Source organism: Mobula hypostoma, chromosome 20 (genome assembly GCF_963921235.1).
Source record: "Mobula hypostoma chromosome 20, sMobHyp1.1, whole genome shotgun sequence".
Lineage (NCBI taxonomy): Eukaryota > Metazoa > Chordata > Chondrichthyes > Myliobatiformes > Myliobatidae > Mobula > Mobula hypostoma.
Window position 1 is genome coordinate 4825495 of NC_086116.1, and position 14293 is coordinate 4839787.

Below are 14293 nucleotides of genomic sequence, written 5' to 3' on the forward strand. Positions count from 1 at the left end.
ATGCTTGGTTAATCAGAAGTAGAGGGAAGAATTGACATGCTGCGCGCACGCGCCCTACCTCTACCCATATACCCCTACCCCTACCCCTACCCATATACCCATACCCATATACCCCTACCCTTACCCCTACCCCTACCCATATATCCATACCCCTACCTCTACCCATACCCATATACTCATCCCCCGATCTCATTTGCAAATTCTAGCACATTTTCCCATTCATTTCATTCACGGTTCCAATTAAATGACATTTGTTTATTTATTTATCTATTTTAGTGATATTTCATTAAAACAGTAAACTTATCAGGGCCCATGCAGAAATTCCTGTGGTCCCCAGTTTCTTGCTTTTTATTTGTGGCCCCTACAAAATCCACCATGAGCCACGTTGAGAACCACTGCTCTTGATTTGTACTTTCCTCGATACAGTATATTGTAAATTAATAATCTTAACATTTTTTGAATAATATGCGTATTTGGATTTCAGTAACACAATTTCATTGTTGAATTGTAATGACTGCTGTTGTTGCATCCAAAAAATTCTAACAAATAAATATGTAATTTGCTGTTCTTTATATGGGCAGCAGAGCTGATGTGACGTCAAGTAATTTTTTATTTCAGAGTTCATACTTCTGTGAGGTTGCGCAGTAACATTGGTCATTAGAGTTTTTAAAAAATGTTTTAAGAATGTTTTATAAAACTAAACTACTGACAGATTGTAAACCAGTATGCTAATCCTATTGGTGGAATCCACAAACAACACATGGTTTACAGAATGGCAAAACAATTTCATAGATAACTAAAAAGTATGGAAAATACCCTAACTGTTCCAGTTATTACATGAGTTATTGTACTGAGTGAAACCTTGCGGTGACAATTTTGGTTTGCTGGGGGCTTTCAGAGTCTTTCAAAGAAGAACAGCGAAACACTGCTCAAGTGTTATGTTGTTGCCACTCTAGTTTTGAATCTGAGCTTGGGTGGGTGCTGTCTGCTTGGAGCTTGCATGGGTGCTAACTGGCTTGTGGCACCTCCCAAAAACTTGATATAAAAAAACAAACTTGATAGCTGTAAAGGACCATTTAATGTAAATAAGCAGTTAAAGAATAAAAGGGTAATTTACAGTTATCAATTGACCTCCCAGCTTTTGTTCAGCATACTGAAGAGAAAAAGTTGGAGAGCTGCAGAAGAGAAGAGGAATGGAAGTATTGGGAATATGGTGTCAAGATGGATCTGATCGGCTAAATGGGTTCATTTTGTTCTGTAATACATCAGTAAATAGTGGGAGATTGTTGGAATGTGTCAAGTTGTAAGCCCCCATCCTTTGCAATCTTGATTCTGTTTTTGAAATTGACCTGACAACAGGTGAGCTCCATGGTGTTACAGGGATCTAACTATTGGTAATAATGGTTAGGGAGGCACAGAGAGAATCAGTAATTACCAACAAGTACCTTTATTGTCTCAATGGTAGAACACGTGAATTTATACAATGGTGTACCTGTGTGCACACCTATTAAGTTTTCCTGACCCTCAAAGAATAGGAAAGGTAATGCCAGTATCTGGAATGCTTATGACTGTCCTTGAATGGAAGCTCATTTTAAATCTGTGTTACACATAAGTCAGTCAAGGCTTGGAAACAAAAGATTTCTTTTAAGATAGGTTTATTTCTGTAATTTATTTGATGACCTCTATATTCCTTCTATATTTTGCTGCCCAGATAGTGACACCTCAAAAACTGGAGATATTAAAATCACAAATACAACAAGATCTAGAGGCACCTATGCGAGAGCGTTTCAGAAAACAAGAAGAGGTGAGAATAAGGCGAAGGACAATTCTTCCTTTTTAACAGCATGATTAATTCAATAAAATAGTTTAAATTTATTATATGAAACCGGAGACCATTTAATGTTTTAGGAAGCTGAAAGATACAGAGCGGAATATAATAAAATGCGATATGAAAACACATTCCTAAAATCAGAGATGGAGCATCAAAAGGAAGAGAATGAACGTACCCTGAATGAGAAAGTAATCAAATTTGAAGCTGAGGTAAGAATTGTAGATGTTAACTTCCTGTTATGAACTCCTGTGTTGCTTGGTCACTCTACCATAAACCTGACTCTGCATGCCCATAATGTTGGATTTGTAGGATGCCACCAGATTTCTGTATTCATCATTGCCTTCTCTTTCTGCCTGATGTTGTCTTCCATGTTGTTTCCTCTTGCAATTCATGAAGCTGGTTTTCACAATTTTGCTGTCTTAAATTCTCCTTGCTCATGGGTTCAGAGGGGAAGTTATTAAGGATCAAACTATCTGTGGTCACATGTTTCTGTCATTAATAATTTCAAGCATCAGTCTCCACTATGTTGAAGTTCCTCCTTAAGTGAGAGAAAAAAGGGGGGCTTTATTAAGAGGTTCAGACTTTTTAAAAAAAAACTCCTTTTTTTCTTTTAAAGCAGATTTTCCTTTTACAACGCAAACAACAGGAATTCTGCAGATGCTGGAAATTCAAGCAACACACATAAAAGTTGCTGGTGAACGCAGCAGGCCAAGCAGCATCTCTAGGAAGAGGTGCAGTCGACGTTTCAGGCCGAGACCCTTTGTTTTTGCAGTTCAGATATGGATTAGTTTTTTTTCAAGCAAACTATTTCTTAGCTCAATCAGACCCGGTGTTTTATTTTCTTTTCTCAGGGTGTTGTTAGTGAACCTGCACTTACTGTCTCTTCCAGGTTGCTTGAGATCAAGGTAATTTTGGGCTTTGCAAACTATGTTATTCAATGTAGTGATAGTGCACCCACAACAGCATTAGAGAAAATACCCTATTAGTGACGTAAGCACTCTGATTATACTTTGCATTCATGTTGGAAAGCAGGTTGTTCCTGAGCCACTGGTGCTCTTTTGCATTCAGAAGTGAGTGATTTCATTGCAAGTCTTACTTCATTACAACCAATAAGTGATTCATTTTGGAAGGTTGAATTTAAGAGTGGAATACAAGGTTAATGGCAGGATTCTTATCAGTGTGGAGGAACAGAGGGATCTTGGAGTCGACGTTTATAGATACCTCAAAGTTGCCGCACAGGTTGATAGATTGGTTAAGAAGATGTGATGTGTTGGCTTTCAATAGTTGGTGGATTGAGTTGAAGACTCACAAAGTAATGTTTCAGCTCTATAAAATCCTGGTCAGACCAGCCTCAGTGTAACCATGGGCACCCACGGAGAATAGTTTTGTGTTCCAAGGCTTCCCCGTTAATGCTTCCCATCTCTTCCTCCACTACATTAACGACTGCATTGGTGTTGCTTATGCTGCCAATGCTGAGCTCGTCAATTTCATCAACTTTGCATCCAACTTCCACCCTACCCTTAAATTCACTTGGTCCATTTCTGACACCTCCCTCCCCTTTCTTGATCTTTCTGTCTCCATTTCTGGAGACAAACTGTCAACTTTTATGAACCTAAGGATTCTCATGGCTATCTTGACTATACCTCTTATCATCCTATCTTCTGTAAAAATGTTATTTCCTTTTCTTAGTTCCTTCTGTCACATCTATTCCCACTATGCAGTTTTCCTTCCCAGGTCATTGGAGATCGGAGATGTTCTGCTTCTTCAAAGAATGGTATTTCCCTTCCTCCACTACTGAAGCTGCCCTCACCCACATCTCCTCCATTTCCCAAACATCCATGCTCATCCCATCTTCTGGATGCCTTACCATTGATAGATTTCCTCTCATCCTTACCACCTCATGAGCCTCCTCATGCAGCAAATCATTCTCTGCAACTCCGGCCATCTCTAAAGGGATCCTACCATTAAGCATATCTTTACACCCCCCACCCAGCTTACGCAGGGATCGCTCCCTCTATGATTCCCTTGTCCATTCATCCCTCCACTGTAATCTCCCTCCAGGCACTTATCCCTGCAAGTGGCCCAAGTGCTACACCTGTCCTTTCACCTCCTCCCATTTAGGGTCCCAAACAGTTCTTCCAGGTGAGACAACACTTCACCTGCAAATCAGCTGGGGTCATCTGTTGTATCTGGTGCTCCCAGTGTGACCTCCTTTACATCGATGAGATCTGTCGTAAATTGGGGGACCGCTTCATCGAATATCTGCCAAAGCTGAATTTCCCAGTGACTAAACATCCCTGTTCTGACATGCCTGTCCATGGCCTCCTCTTGTGCCAAGGAGCAACACCTTATATTCCGTCTGAATAGCCTCCAACCTGATAACATGAAGATCGATTTCTCTTTCTGGTTTAAAAATAAATGTTTTCCTCTTCCACCCCTCTTAATTCCATACTGGCGTCTTGCCATTTCTCACTAGCCTGTCACCTCTCCCCTGGGTTCCCTCCTCCTTCCCTTTCCCTTATGGTCCACTCTCCTCTCCTTTCCTATCTTTTCCTCACCAGCCCTTTATCTTTCCCAGTCACTTGACTTCACATTCTAGCTATCTTCCTTCCCCTCCCTCCTACCTTTTGATTCTGGCACCTTCCCCCTTCCTTTACAGTTCTAATGAAGGGGCTTGGCCTGAAATGTCGACTGTTCATTCATTTCAGTAGATGCTGCCTGACTTTCTGAGATCCCCCAGCATTGTGTGTGTTGCATTATCAGGACGCCATCTGGATTATGTTTTATGAGTGTACGTTGAACAAGCTGGAGCTTTTTTCTTTGGAGCGAAGGAGAATGAGAAGTGACTCGATAGAGGTGTACAAGATGATAAGAGATGTGGATAGAGTGGACAGCCAGACACTTGTTCCAAGGGTGGAAATGACTAATAGGAGGCTGGAGAAGTTTAAAGTGATTTGAGGAAAGTATGGGGGATGGGATATGTGAGCGATAAGTTTCTTAAGTGATGAGTGCGTGGAACGCCCTGCTGAGGAAGGTGGCGAAGGCAGATAGATTAGGGCCATTTAAGAAACTCTTAGGCACATCGATGATAGAAAAGTAGAGAGCTATGTAGGAGGGAAGGGTTAGAATAATCTTAGAGTTGGTTAAAAGCTCGGCACAACATTCTGGGCTGAGGAGCCTGCACTGTGCTGTAATATTCTATGTTCTGTGTTATTAGTAAAATACCCTAAATGTTATGGTGTAGTTTTGAGTTGAAGGCACCAACACAACAGATCTGTACAATCAGAAATTGGTGCATTTTTTTTTCAAGCTTGTTATAGAGGGGAATGACGGGGGTCATTAAACTTTGCTTTTTTTCTCTCTTTAAAGTCCTTTTAGAAAAAGATGAGCTGTATTTATGACTGGAATTGTTAATTTTGAAATTTGTAGTAGTTTAGTGAAAAAATGTAAAGGCATTGGCCTAGAAATTTCCCAGATCTGCAGAGGAAATTGGTGTTGTAAGACTATGCATGGCTTATGCAAGGACACCAACTGCAGAATTATATTACACATGCCTCTTTCCCTTACATGAACTAGCCTTACAGCTGCTCAGTCTGTGGTCTCTTTGCTCACGCTGCAAAGGCAGAGAGGCCCCTGTGGGCTGTGGGGTATTCAGTCAGTGAATCGGATGAAGTGATTTCTGGGTGATCTGAGTCAGTGGGGACAGAAACCAGGATGTTGACAGCTGAGAAACTTGCCTTCAGAAAAAAACTAATCATTAACTCTTGGTTGGCCTTTGAAATGCTGAGCAAGGCACTCAAATGTACCATAACTGCTAGATTACAGAAGGAAAAGAATCAAATTGGACAAGTGGAGCAGCATTAGTATATGCTTTGAATTTGGATAAATTTATTCATACTCCTGTTGACCTTGCAAAAACTTCTTCATGGACCTCTGGGGACTGATGTCTAAATTGAGAGGTAGCACAGCCTAATCAACCTGACATTGAATCATACACTACAGGTAATGTAACGGACCCTTCCATCACAATCCTGGGGCATGTCTTGTTCTGTCAACCAGATTGATGCATGAGAAAGATGGCACAGTGATGGACAGCTAGGAGACCTCAGCACTGGCCTCAGACACAATACAGATGGTAACACACATCAAAGTTGCTGATGAACGCAGCAGGCCAGGCAGCATCTCTAGGAAGAGGTACAGTCGACGTTTCAGGCCGAGACTCTTCGTCAGGAGACCCTTCCAGTCCTGACGAAGGGTCTCAGCCTGAAACGTCGACTGTACCTCTTCCTAGAGATGCTGCCTGGCCTGCTGCGTTCACCAGCAACTTTGATGTGTGTTGATTGAATTTCCAGCATCTGCAGAATTCCTGTTGTTTGAGTTTTTAAAAACAATACTGATGGTGATAGTTTTTGGAAAAGGGGAAAATGCAGCTAGACTTTGGGGGTCCTACAACTGTCGCTGAAACCAAGCGTTTAGTTGCAGCAGGCAGTCAAGAAGGCAACTGGCATGATGGCCTTCATAGCTAGAGGATTGGAGTGTAGGAATAAGGAGTCTCGGTGCATCTGTACTGGGCCTTGGTGAGAGTCCTCTGGAGTTCTGTGTGAAATTTTCATCTCCTCTTTCTGAGGAAGGATGTTCATGCCACAAATGGAGTGCAATTCAGGAATAACAGGACTGATCTACAAGGTGATATTGGTTGATTTGGCCTGTATTCACTAGAATTTTGAAAGGAAGCGTATACAATTGCAACAGAATTAGACAGACTAGGCACAGAGAGGATGTGTCCAATGGTTGGAAAATCCAGAACGTCCTCAGAATATGGGTCTTTAGGTCTGAGATCAGAAATTTCTTTACCCAGGTCAATAGACGTGTGGAATTCTTGATATGAGGATTCTTGATCTATTCAAGAAGGAGATAGATATAATTCCTAATGCTAAAAAAGGTGAAGGGATTGTGGTAAAAGTTATTGAAGTGGATGATCAGCCACGGTCATGCTGAAAGGTGGAGCAAGTTCTCAGGCTGACTAGCTAATACTGTTCCTATGTTCCAATGGAATGAAAGTAGATCAAATTGGTATTGATAATGGTACTGGTTTCTTATTGTCATGTGTAGCAAGATACAGTGAAAAGCTAATTTGGTATAGTGTTCATACCAATCAAATTGTATGCATTGATTTAGAAAAAGGTAAAACACACATGCGGTGACAGCTCCAAAGAAAGTGCAGTGCAGGTAAACAATGAAGTGTAAGATCATAAGGGGGGAGATTGTGAGGTCAGGAGTCCATCTTATCATACTCAGAAGGCACTTAATAGTCTTATAACAGTGGGTTAGAAGCTGTCCTTGAGTCTGGTGATATGTGTGCTTTTAGGCCAATGGAAAACGTGAGAAGAGAATATCTGAGGGTCCTTGATTACATAGACCATAGAAACATAGAAAATGTACAGCACAAAACAGTCCCTTCAGCCCACAAAGCTGTGCCGAGCATGTCCTTACTTTAGAAATTACCTAGGGTTACCCATAGTCCTCTATTTTTCTAAGCTCCATGTACCTATCCAGGAGTCTCTTAAAAGACCCTATCATATCTCCCTCCACCACTGTTGCTGGCAGCCCATTCCACGCACTCACCACTCTCTGCGTTTTTAAAAAAAAACAATAACTTATAAAACTTATCCCTGACATCTCCTCTGTACCTACTTCCAAGCACCTTAAAACTGTGCCCTCTCATGCTAGCCATTTCAGCCCTGGGAAGAAGCCTCTGACTATCCACACGATCAATGTCTCTTATACACCTCTATCAGATCACCTCTCATCCCCTGTTGCTCCAAGGAGAAAAGGCCGAGTTCACTCAACCTATTCTCATAAGGCATATCTCCCAATCTAGGCAACATCCTTGTAAATCTCCTCTGCACCCTTTCTATGGTTTCCATGTCCTTCCTGTAGTGAGGCGACCAGAACTGAGCACAGTACTCCAAGTGGGGTCTCACCAGAATCCTGTATAGCTGCAACATTACCTCTCGGCTTTTAAACTCAATCCCACAACGGATGAAGGCCAATACACCCTATGCCTTCTTAACCACAGAGTCAACCTGCACAGCAGCTTTGAGTGTCCGATGGACCCAAAGATCCCTCTGATCCTCCACACTGCCAGGAGTCTTATCGTTCATACTGTATTCTGCCATCATATTTGACCTACCAAAATGAACCACCTCACACTTAGCTGGGTTGAAATCCATCTGCCACTTCTCAGATCAGTTTTGTATCCTATTAATGTCCCGCTGTAACCTCTGACAGCCCTTCACACTATCCACAACACCCGCAACCTTTGTATCATTAGCAAATTTACTAACCCATTCCTCCACTTCCTCATCCAGATCATTTATAAAATTCATGAAGAGTAGGATGCCAGAACAGATCCCTGAGGCACATCACTGGTCACCGACCTCCATGCAGAATATGAGCCGTATACAAACACTCTTTGCCTTCTGTGAGCAAGCCAATTCTGGATCCACAAAGCAATATCCCCTTGTATGCCATGCCTCCTTACTATCTCAATAAGCCTAGCATGGGGTACCTTATCAAATGCCTTGCTGAAATCCATATACATTGCATCTACTGCACTACCTCCATCAATGTGTTTAGTCACATCCTCAAAAAACTCAATCAGGCTCGTAAGGCACGACCTGCGTTTGATAAACCCATGCTGACTATTCCTAATCATATTATGCCTCTCCAAATGTTCATAAATCCTGCTTCACAGGATCTTTTCCAACAGCTTACCAACCACTGAAGTAGGACTCACTGGTCTATAATTTCCTGGGCTATATCTACTCCCTTTCTTGAATAAGGGAACAACATCTGCAATCCTCCAGAACCCCTCCTGTCCTCATTGATGATGCAAAGATCATCACCAGAGGCTCAGCAATCTCTTCTCTCACCTCCCACAGTAGCCTGGGGTACATCTCATCAGGCCCTGGTGACTTATTGAACTTAGCAAGATGCTTTCCAAAAGCTCCAGCACATTCTCTTTCTTAATACCTATATGCTCAAGCTTTTCAGTCTGCTGCAAGTCATCCCAACAATCGCCAAGATCCTTTTCCATAGTTAATACTGAAGCAAAGTATTCATTAAGTACCTCTGCTATCTCCTCCGGTTCCATACACACTTTTCCACTGTCACACTTGATTAGTCCTATTCTCTCACATCTTATCCTCTTGCTCTTCACATACTTGTTGAATGCCTTGGGGTTTTCCTTAATCCTGTCCGCCAAGGCCTTCTCATGGCTCCTTCTGGCTCTCCTAATTTCATTTTTAAGCTCCTTCCTGCTAGCCTTATAATCTTCTTGATCTCTATCATTACCTGGTTTTTTGAACCTTTTGTAAGCTTTTCTTTTCTTCTTGACTAGATTTTCAACAGCCTTTGTACACCACGGTTCTTGTACCCTACCATCCTTTCCCTGTCTCATTGGAACGTATCTGTGCAGAACTCCCAAATATCCCCTGAACATTTGCCACATTTCTTCTGTACATTTCCCTGAGAACATCTGTTCCCAATTTATGCTTCCAAGTTCCTGCCTGATAGCCTCGTAGTTCCCCTTTCTCCAATTAAACGCTTTCCTAACTTGTCCGTTCCTATCCCTCTCCAATGCTATGGTAAAGGAGATAGAATTGACATCACTATCTCCAAAATGCTCTCCCACTGAGAGACCTGACCAGGTTCATTTTCCAATGGCAGATCAAGTACAGTCTCTCCTGACAAAGGGTCTCGGCCTGAAACGTCGACTGTACCTCTTCCTAGAGATGCTGCCTGGCCTGCTGCGTTCACCATCAACTTTTATGTGTGTTGCTTGAATTTCCAGCATCTGCAGAATTCCTGTTGTTCACAGTCTCTCCTCGTGTAGGCTTATCTACATATTGTGTCAAGAAGCCTTCCTGAACACACCTAACAAACTCCACCCCAACTGAACCCCTTCTCTTTAGAGATGCCAATCAATATTTGGGAAATTAAAATCTCTCACCACGACAACCCTGATATTATTACACCTCTGCAGAATCTGTCTCTCTATCTGCTCCTTGATGTCCCTGTTACTATTGGGAGGTCTATTAAAAAAACACCCAGTAGAGTTATTGACCCGTTCCTGTTCCTGATTATGCTGGCTGCTTTACTGAGGCAGCGAGAAGTCTGTAAATACCAGTGCAATCTGTAACCTTAATTAGCATATGCTTCACTTGCCATTAGACACAGCTAACTATAAAGTTCCAGCAACCACACTGGACTGCAGAAAATAGCAGCAAGCACAACTTACAATAACCAGAGCTAAATAGCCAGTGGAGTACCTTCTCCTCTTGTATTAACAGGACACTCTTAAGAATATTCCCAAACTCAACTATGGTGAGAGCGAGCCAGGCATGTGCCAAAAACAAAACTGAACCATTCACAGCCATGATAAGACAGAAGTATTCAGTTGCCCATATCATAAAAGGAAACCATCTGATTACTTTACTGTCATATTATCAGGGTGCAGTGAAAGTCCTTACTTGCTTGAAGCTCACATAGCTCACAGGGTAAACAGTATACACTGTAATGAATGAATAAATACAGTGATTCGTGCAAAACAGCAGAATGGTGCAAAGTGTAGAAGTACAAAATCAATTGCTGAAGTGCTGATAACAGAAGGGATAGAATTAAGGGTTCAAGAATATGGCAGCATCAGCAGGAAGGCTACCTCTCTGCTCTTTCTCGATCTCTCTCTGTCTCCATCCCTGGATATAGACATACTTTACAAACTGACTGACTTTCACAGTTATCTTGAGTCTAGCCACATGGCCTTTCAAGCTCCCGTATCTTCTCTGGGAATGAGAAGAGAGAAAAAAGGTTGCAGCCAGGGTGGCAGACATCCTTGGTGATATTGTTAGCCTTACTGGTGCATTAGGGATGTTCCTGTGCTGTGATGTTCTTAGTCTGATAGGGAAGCTTTAAGTGAGTGTCTTGTAGGTAATAAAAAGGTACAGAGTTTTAAAATTCCTTCCTTCCACATATGTAATTTCCATATGCATGTATGGAAGTACTAGCATTTGGGAACTTGGTTGCTTGTTGATAATTGGGTCACTTAAGTTTGTCAGCCTCGGTTTTTAACCAGGTTATGAAAAATTGAGCAAAGTTTTTGGACACATGGCTCTGCATAGGTAGTAGGGAATAGCATTTCTTGTAGTTTTGGAATTCTCCATCTGAAAATTCTTCTGTCATTCTATAAATTTGCTAGTGCAGGGAATATAGACCGTAAAACAGTTCCAACAAAGGAACAGGCCTTTTGGCTTAGAATTGTGTGCCAAACTAATTACATTAGTAGGCAAATTACCACCTAAACTCTTCTTGCCTATACAATGCCCATATTTTTCCAGTTCCTGCACATTCATGTGCCTATCTGAGAGCCTTTAGAACTCCTCTTTCGTGTCTCCCTCCACGACCATCGCAGACAGCGCATTCTAGAGTTTAAAAAAAAAAGGATTGCCCACACATCATAGTTGAATTTACCCTCTCATCTTAAATGCATGCCCTCTGGTGTTGGACATTTCAGCCCGGGGAAAAAGATGTTGGTTGTCTATCTATGCCTCTCATAATCTTATCAGATCTCCCCTAGCTTCTGCCACCCCAGAGAAAACAGCCAAAGTTTCTCCAACCTTTCCTTACAGCATATGCTCTCTAATCCAGGCAGCATCCTGGTAAACCTTTTCTGCACCCTCTCCAGAGCCTTGACATCCTTCTATGATAGACCGACCAGATCTGACAGCAGTACTTCAAGATGTGACCTAACTAGGGTTTTATAAAATAGGAGGGAAACAGGAGAACTTTCCATTTGTGGTACATTCATCATAATATTTATGCAAATTGGGACTGGGTAAAGTGGGGAATATTGAGTTCTACAAATTTAATGGCAGGGCCTTGTTTAATCTTTTTCCTTCTGAGTTTTTGAATGTGGGTCACCATTATTGCTCTTCATACCCCAGAAACAGTGCTGGAAAGTGACTTAATTTCCTTCCTTTTGCTGCCTGTTTCTCAGGGACTGAGAAGTCTTGCTCATGTCCATTAAATTTAAAATAATGCAACTGTGTAACCTCTTTAGCGTACAGTACTTAAATTGCTAGGAGCATTTACCTGACCCCATTCCCCATACACATCCCAGTTAAGTTAGAGATGGCTGTTCTCAGAGTAGGTATGTGCCACTTTACAGCTTTTCAAAAATGTAATGCATTCCTAAATGTTTGACTTCCTTTCTTTGTTTATCACAGTTATTTCTATAATACTGCATGACCGAGGCTTTAAACATACATTAACGCATTGCCTTGGTCTGTTCTTTCTTGTGGTAGGTTGCTAGGTTGAAAGCTGACAGAGAAACTCTGCGTGACCAGATAATGAGTACTGATCCCACTAGAGATAGTAAACGTATTGAAGCACTCTTGAGGGAAAAGGTCCAACTCTGCCAGAAAGTCAAGTGCCTTGAGGCCGAGGTTGCAGAGATTCGTGCTCAGAGAGAAGATTCTGGTGCTCAAGCTGAGAATGTGCAGAGAATTCAAGTGAGACAGTTGGCTGAATTCCAAAGTTCTATGAAATCTTTGGAGGTAAGCTTGTTTCCATTGTTATACAGAAGCACACGTGACCAAATCTGCAGTTCATTCAAATCTGACTTCATACAACAGTAAACACCAAAGGATCACATGGCTAAGGTTCCAGGAAATAGTCTCTTGCTTTGGTAACAGAAGTCAAAGGCTAATATTGCAGGACTACTGTTTGCTATTCTTGAGATGATTATAACTCAGAAGGTCCTTAACTCTTTAGATTAAGGTATAAAGTTCAAAGTAAAATTTGTTATCAGACCACATGCATGTCACCACATACAACCCTGAGATTCTTTTTGTGTGGACATGCTTAGCAAATCTATAGAACAGTTACTGTGAATACTAAACATCAGGAACTATAAACTGTAAACAAACTATGCAAATGCAGATATAAATAAATAGCAATAAATAATGAGCATGAAATAACAATATAGCTGAGTCCGGAAACGAGTGTAAATGAGGCCCTTTTGTTGAAGAGCCAGATGGTTGAGGAGTAATAACTGTTCTTGAACCTGGTGGTGCGAGTCCTGAGGCATCTGTACCTTCTACCTGATGATAGCAGCGAGAAAGAGCATGGCCTGGGTGGTGAGGATCTTTGATGGATGCTGCTTTCCTACAGCAATGTTTCGTGTAGATATCCTCAATGGTTGGGAGGGCTTTACCTGTGAGGCACTGGGCCAAGTCCACTACCTTTTGTAGGATTTTCCACTCAAGGGCATTGGTGTTCCCATTCCAGGCCATGATGCAGCCAGTCAGCACACTTTCCACCACCCATCTATACAAGTTTGGCATGCCAAAACTCTGCAGACTTCTGAGGAAGTAGTGACTCACGGACCTCTGGTTGTCCTCTCCTGAAGTCTACAACCAGTTCCTTGGTCATTGACATTGAGTGAGCGGTTGTTGTTATTACATTACTCAGCTAGGTTTCCAATCTCCCTCCTGTATGCTGATTCATTACCCCCTTTGATACAGCCCACAACAGTGGTGTCAAGAGAAAACTTGTATATGTTGTTGGAGCTGTGCTTAGCCACACAGTCATAGGTGTAAAGTGAGTAGAGCAGGGGGCTAAGTACTCATCCCCGTGGTGCTCCTGTGCTGATGGAGATTGTGGAGGAGATGTTTTTACCAATCTAAACTGACTGGGGTCTACAGATGAGGAAATCCAGGATCCAATTGCACAAGGAGGTACTGAGGCCCAAGTCTTGAAGTTTACTAGCTAGTTTTGAGGGGACGATGGTATTAAATGCTGAGCTGTAATCGATAAAGAGCATCCTGATGTGTTCACCTTTGCTGTCCAGATGTTCCCGAGTTGTGTGAAGAGTCAATGAGATTGTATCTGCTAGTAGACCTGTTGCTTCGGTGGGTGAATTGGAGTGGATCCAAGTCACCACTCAGACAGGAGCTGATCTGCTTCAACACCAACCTCTCAAATCACTTCATCTTTGAGGATTTGTGCCACTGGGCGATAGTCATTTAGACAAGTTACCACACTGTTCTTGGGCACCAGTACAATTGAAGCCTGGTTGAAGCAGGTGGGTACCATGCATTGCCCGAGCAAATGGTTGAGGGTGTCCGTGAATACAACAGTCATTTGGTCAGCACAGGTCTTTAGTACTCGGCCAGTTACTCCAGCCAGACTGGATGCTTTCCTTGGATTCACTCTCTTGAAGGCAGCCTGTACATCATCTTCAGACACCGAGATCAAAGGATCATCGGGAGACTTTGGGGTGCGTGATGGTTCCTCCATGTATTGGTGGTCAAAGTGAGCATAGAATGCATGGAGTTCATCTGGAAGTGAAACTCTGCTGTCCTCTATGTTGCAAGTGGATTAACTTTGTAGGAGATTATG

General features: G+C 42.2%; 1 protein-coding gene across 4 annotated transcripts in view; it reads left to right on the forward strand.

The window, feature by feature from the left end:
* Nucleotides 1–14293, forward strand: part of cep83 (centrosomal protein 83) — a 65249-nt gene that overhangs the window by 28611 nt on the left and 22345 nt on the right. For 3 of the 4 annotated variants that reach the window (XM_063072286.1, XM_063072288.1, XM_063072287.1), the window contains exons 4-6: nucleotides 1712–1804; nucleotides 1909–2040; nucleotides 12196–12447. In XM_063072286.1, the coding sequence (XP_062928356.1) occupies nucleotides 1712–1804; nucleotides 1909–2040; nucleotides 12196–12447 (477 nt within the window). The remainder of the gene's footprint in view (nucleotides 1–1711; nucleotides 1805–1908; nucleotides 2041–12195; nucleotides 12448–14293) is intronic. The other variant, XM_063072289.1, reaches the window with a different exon arrangement.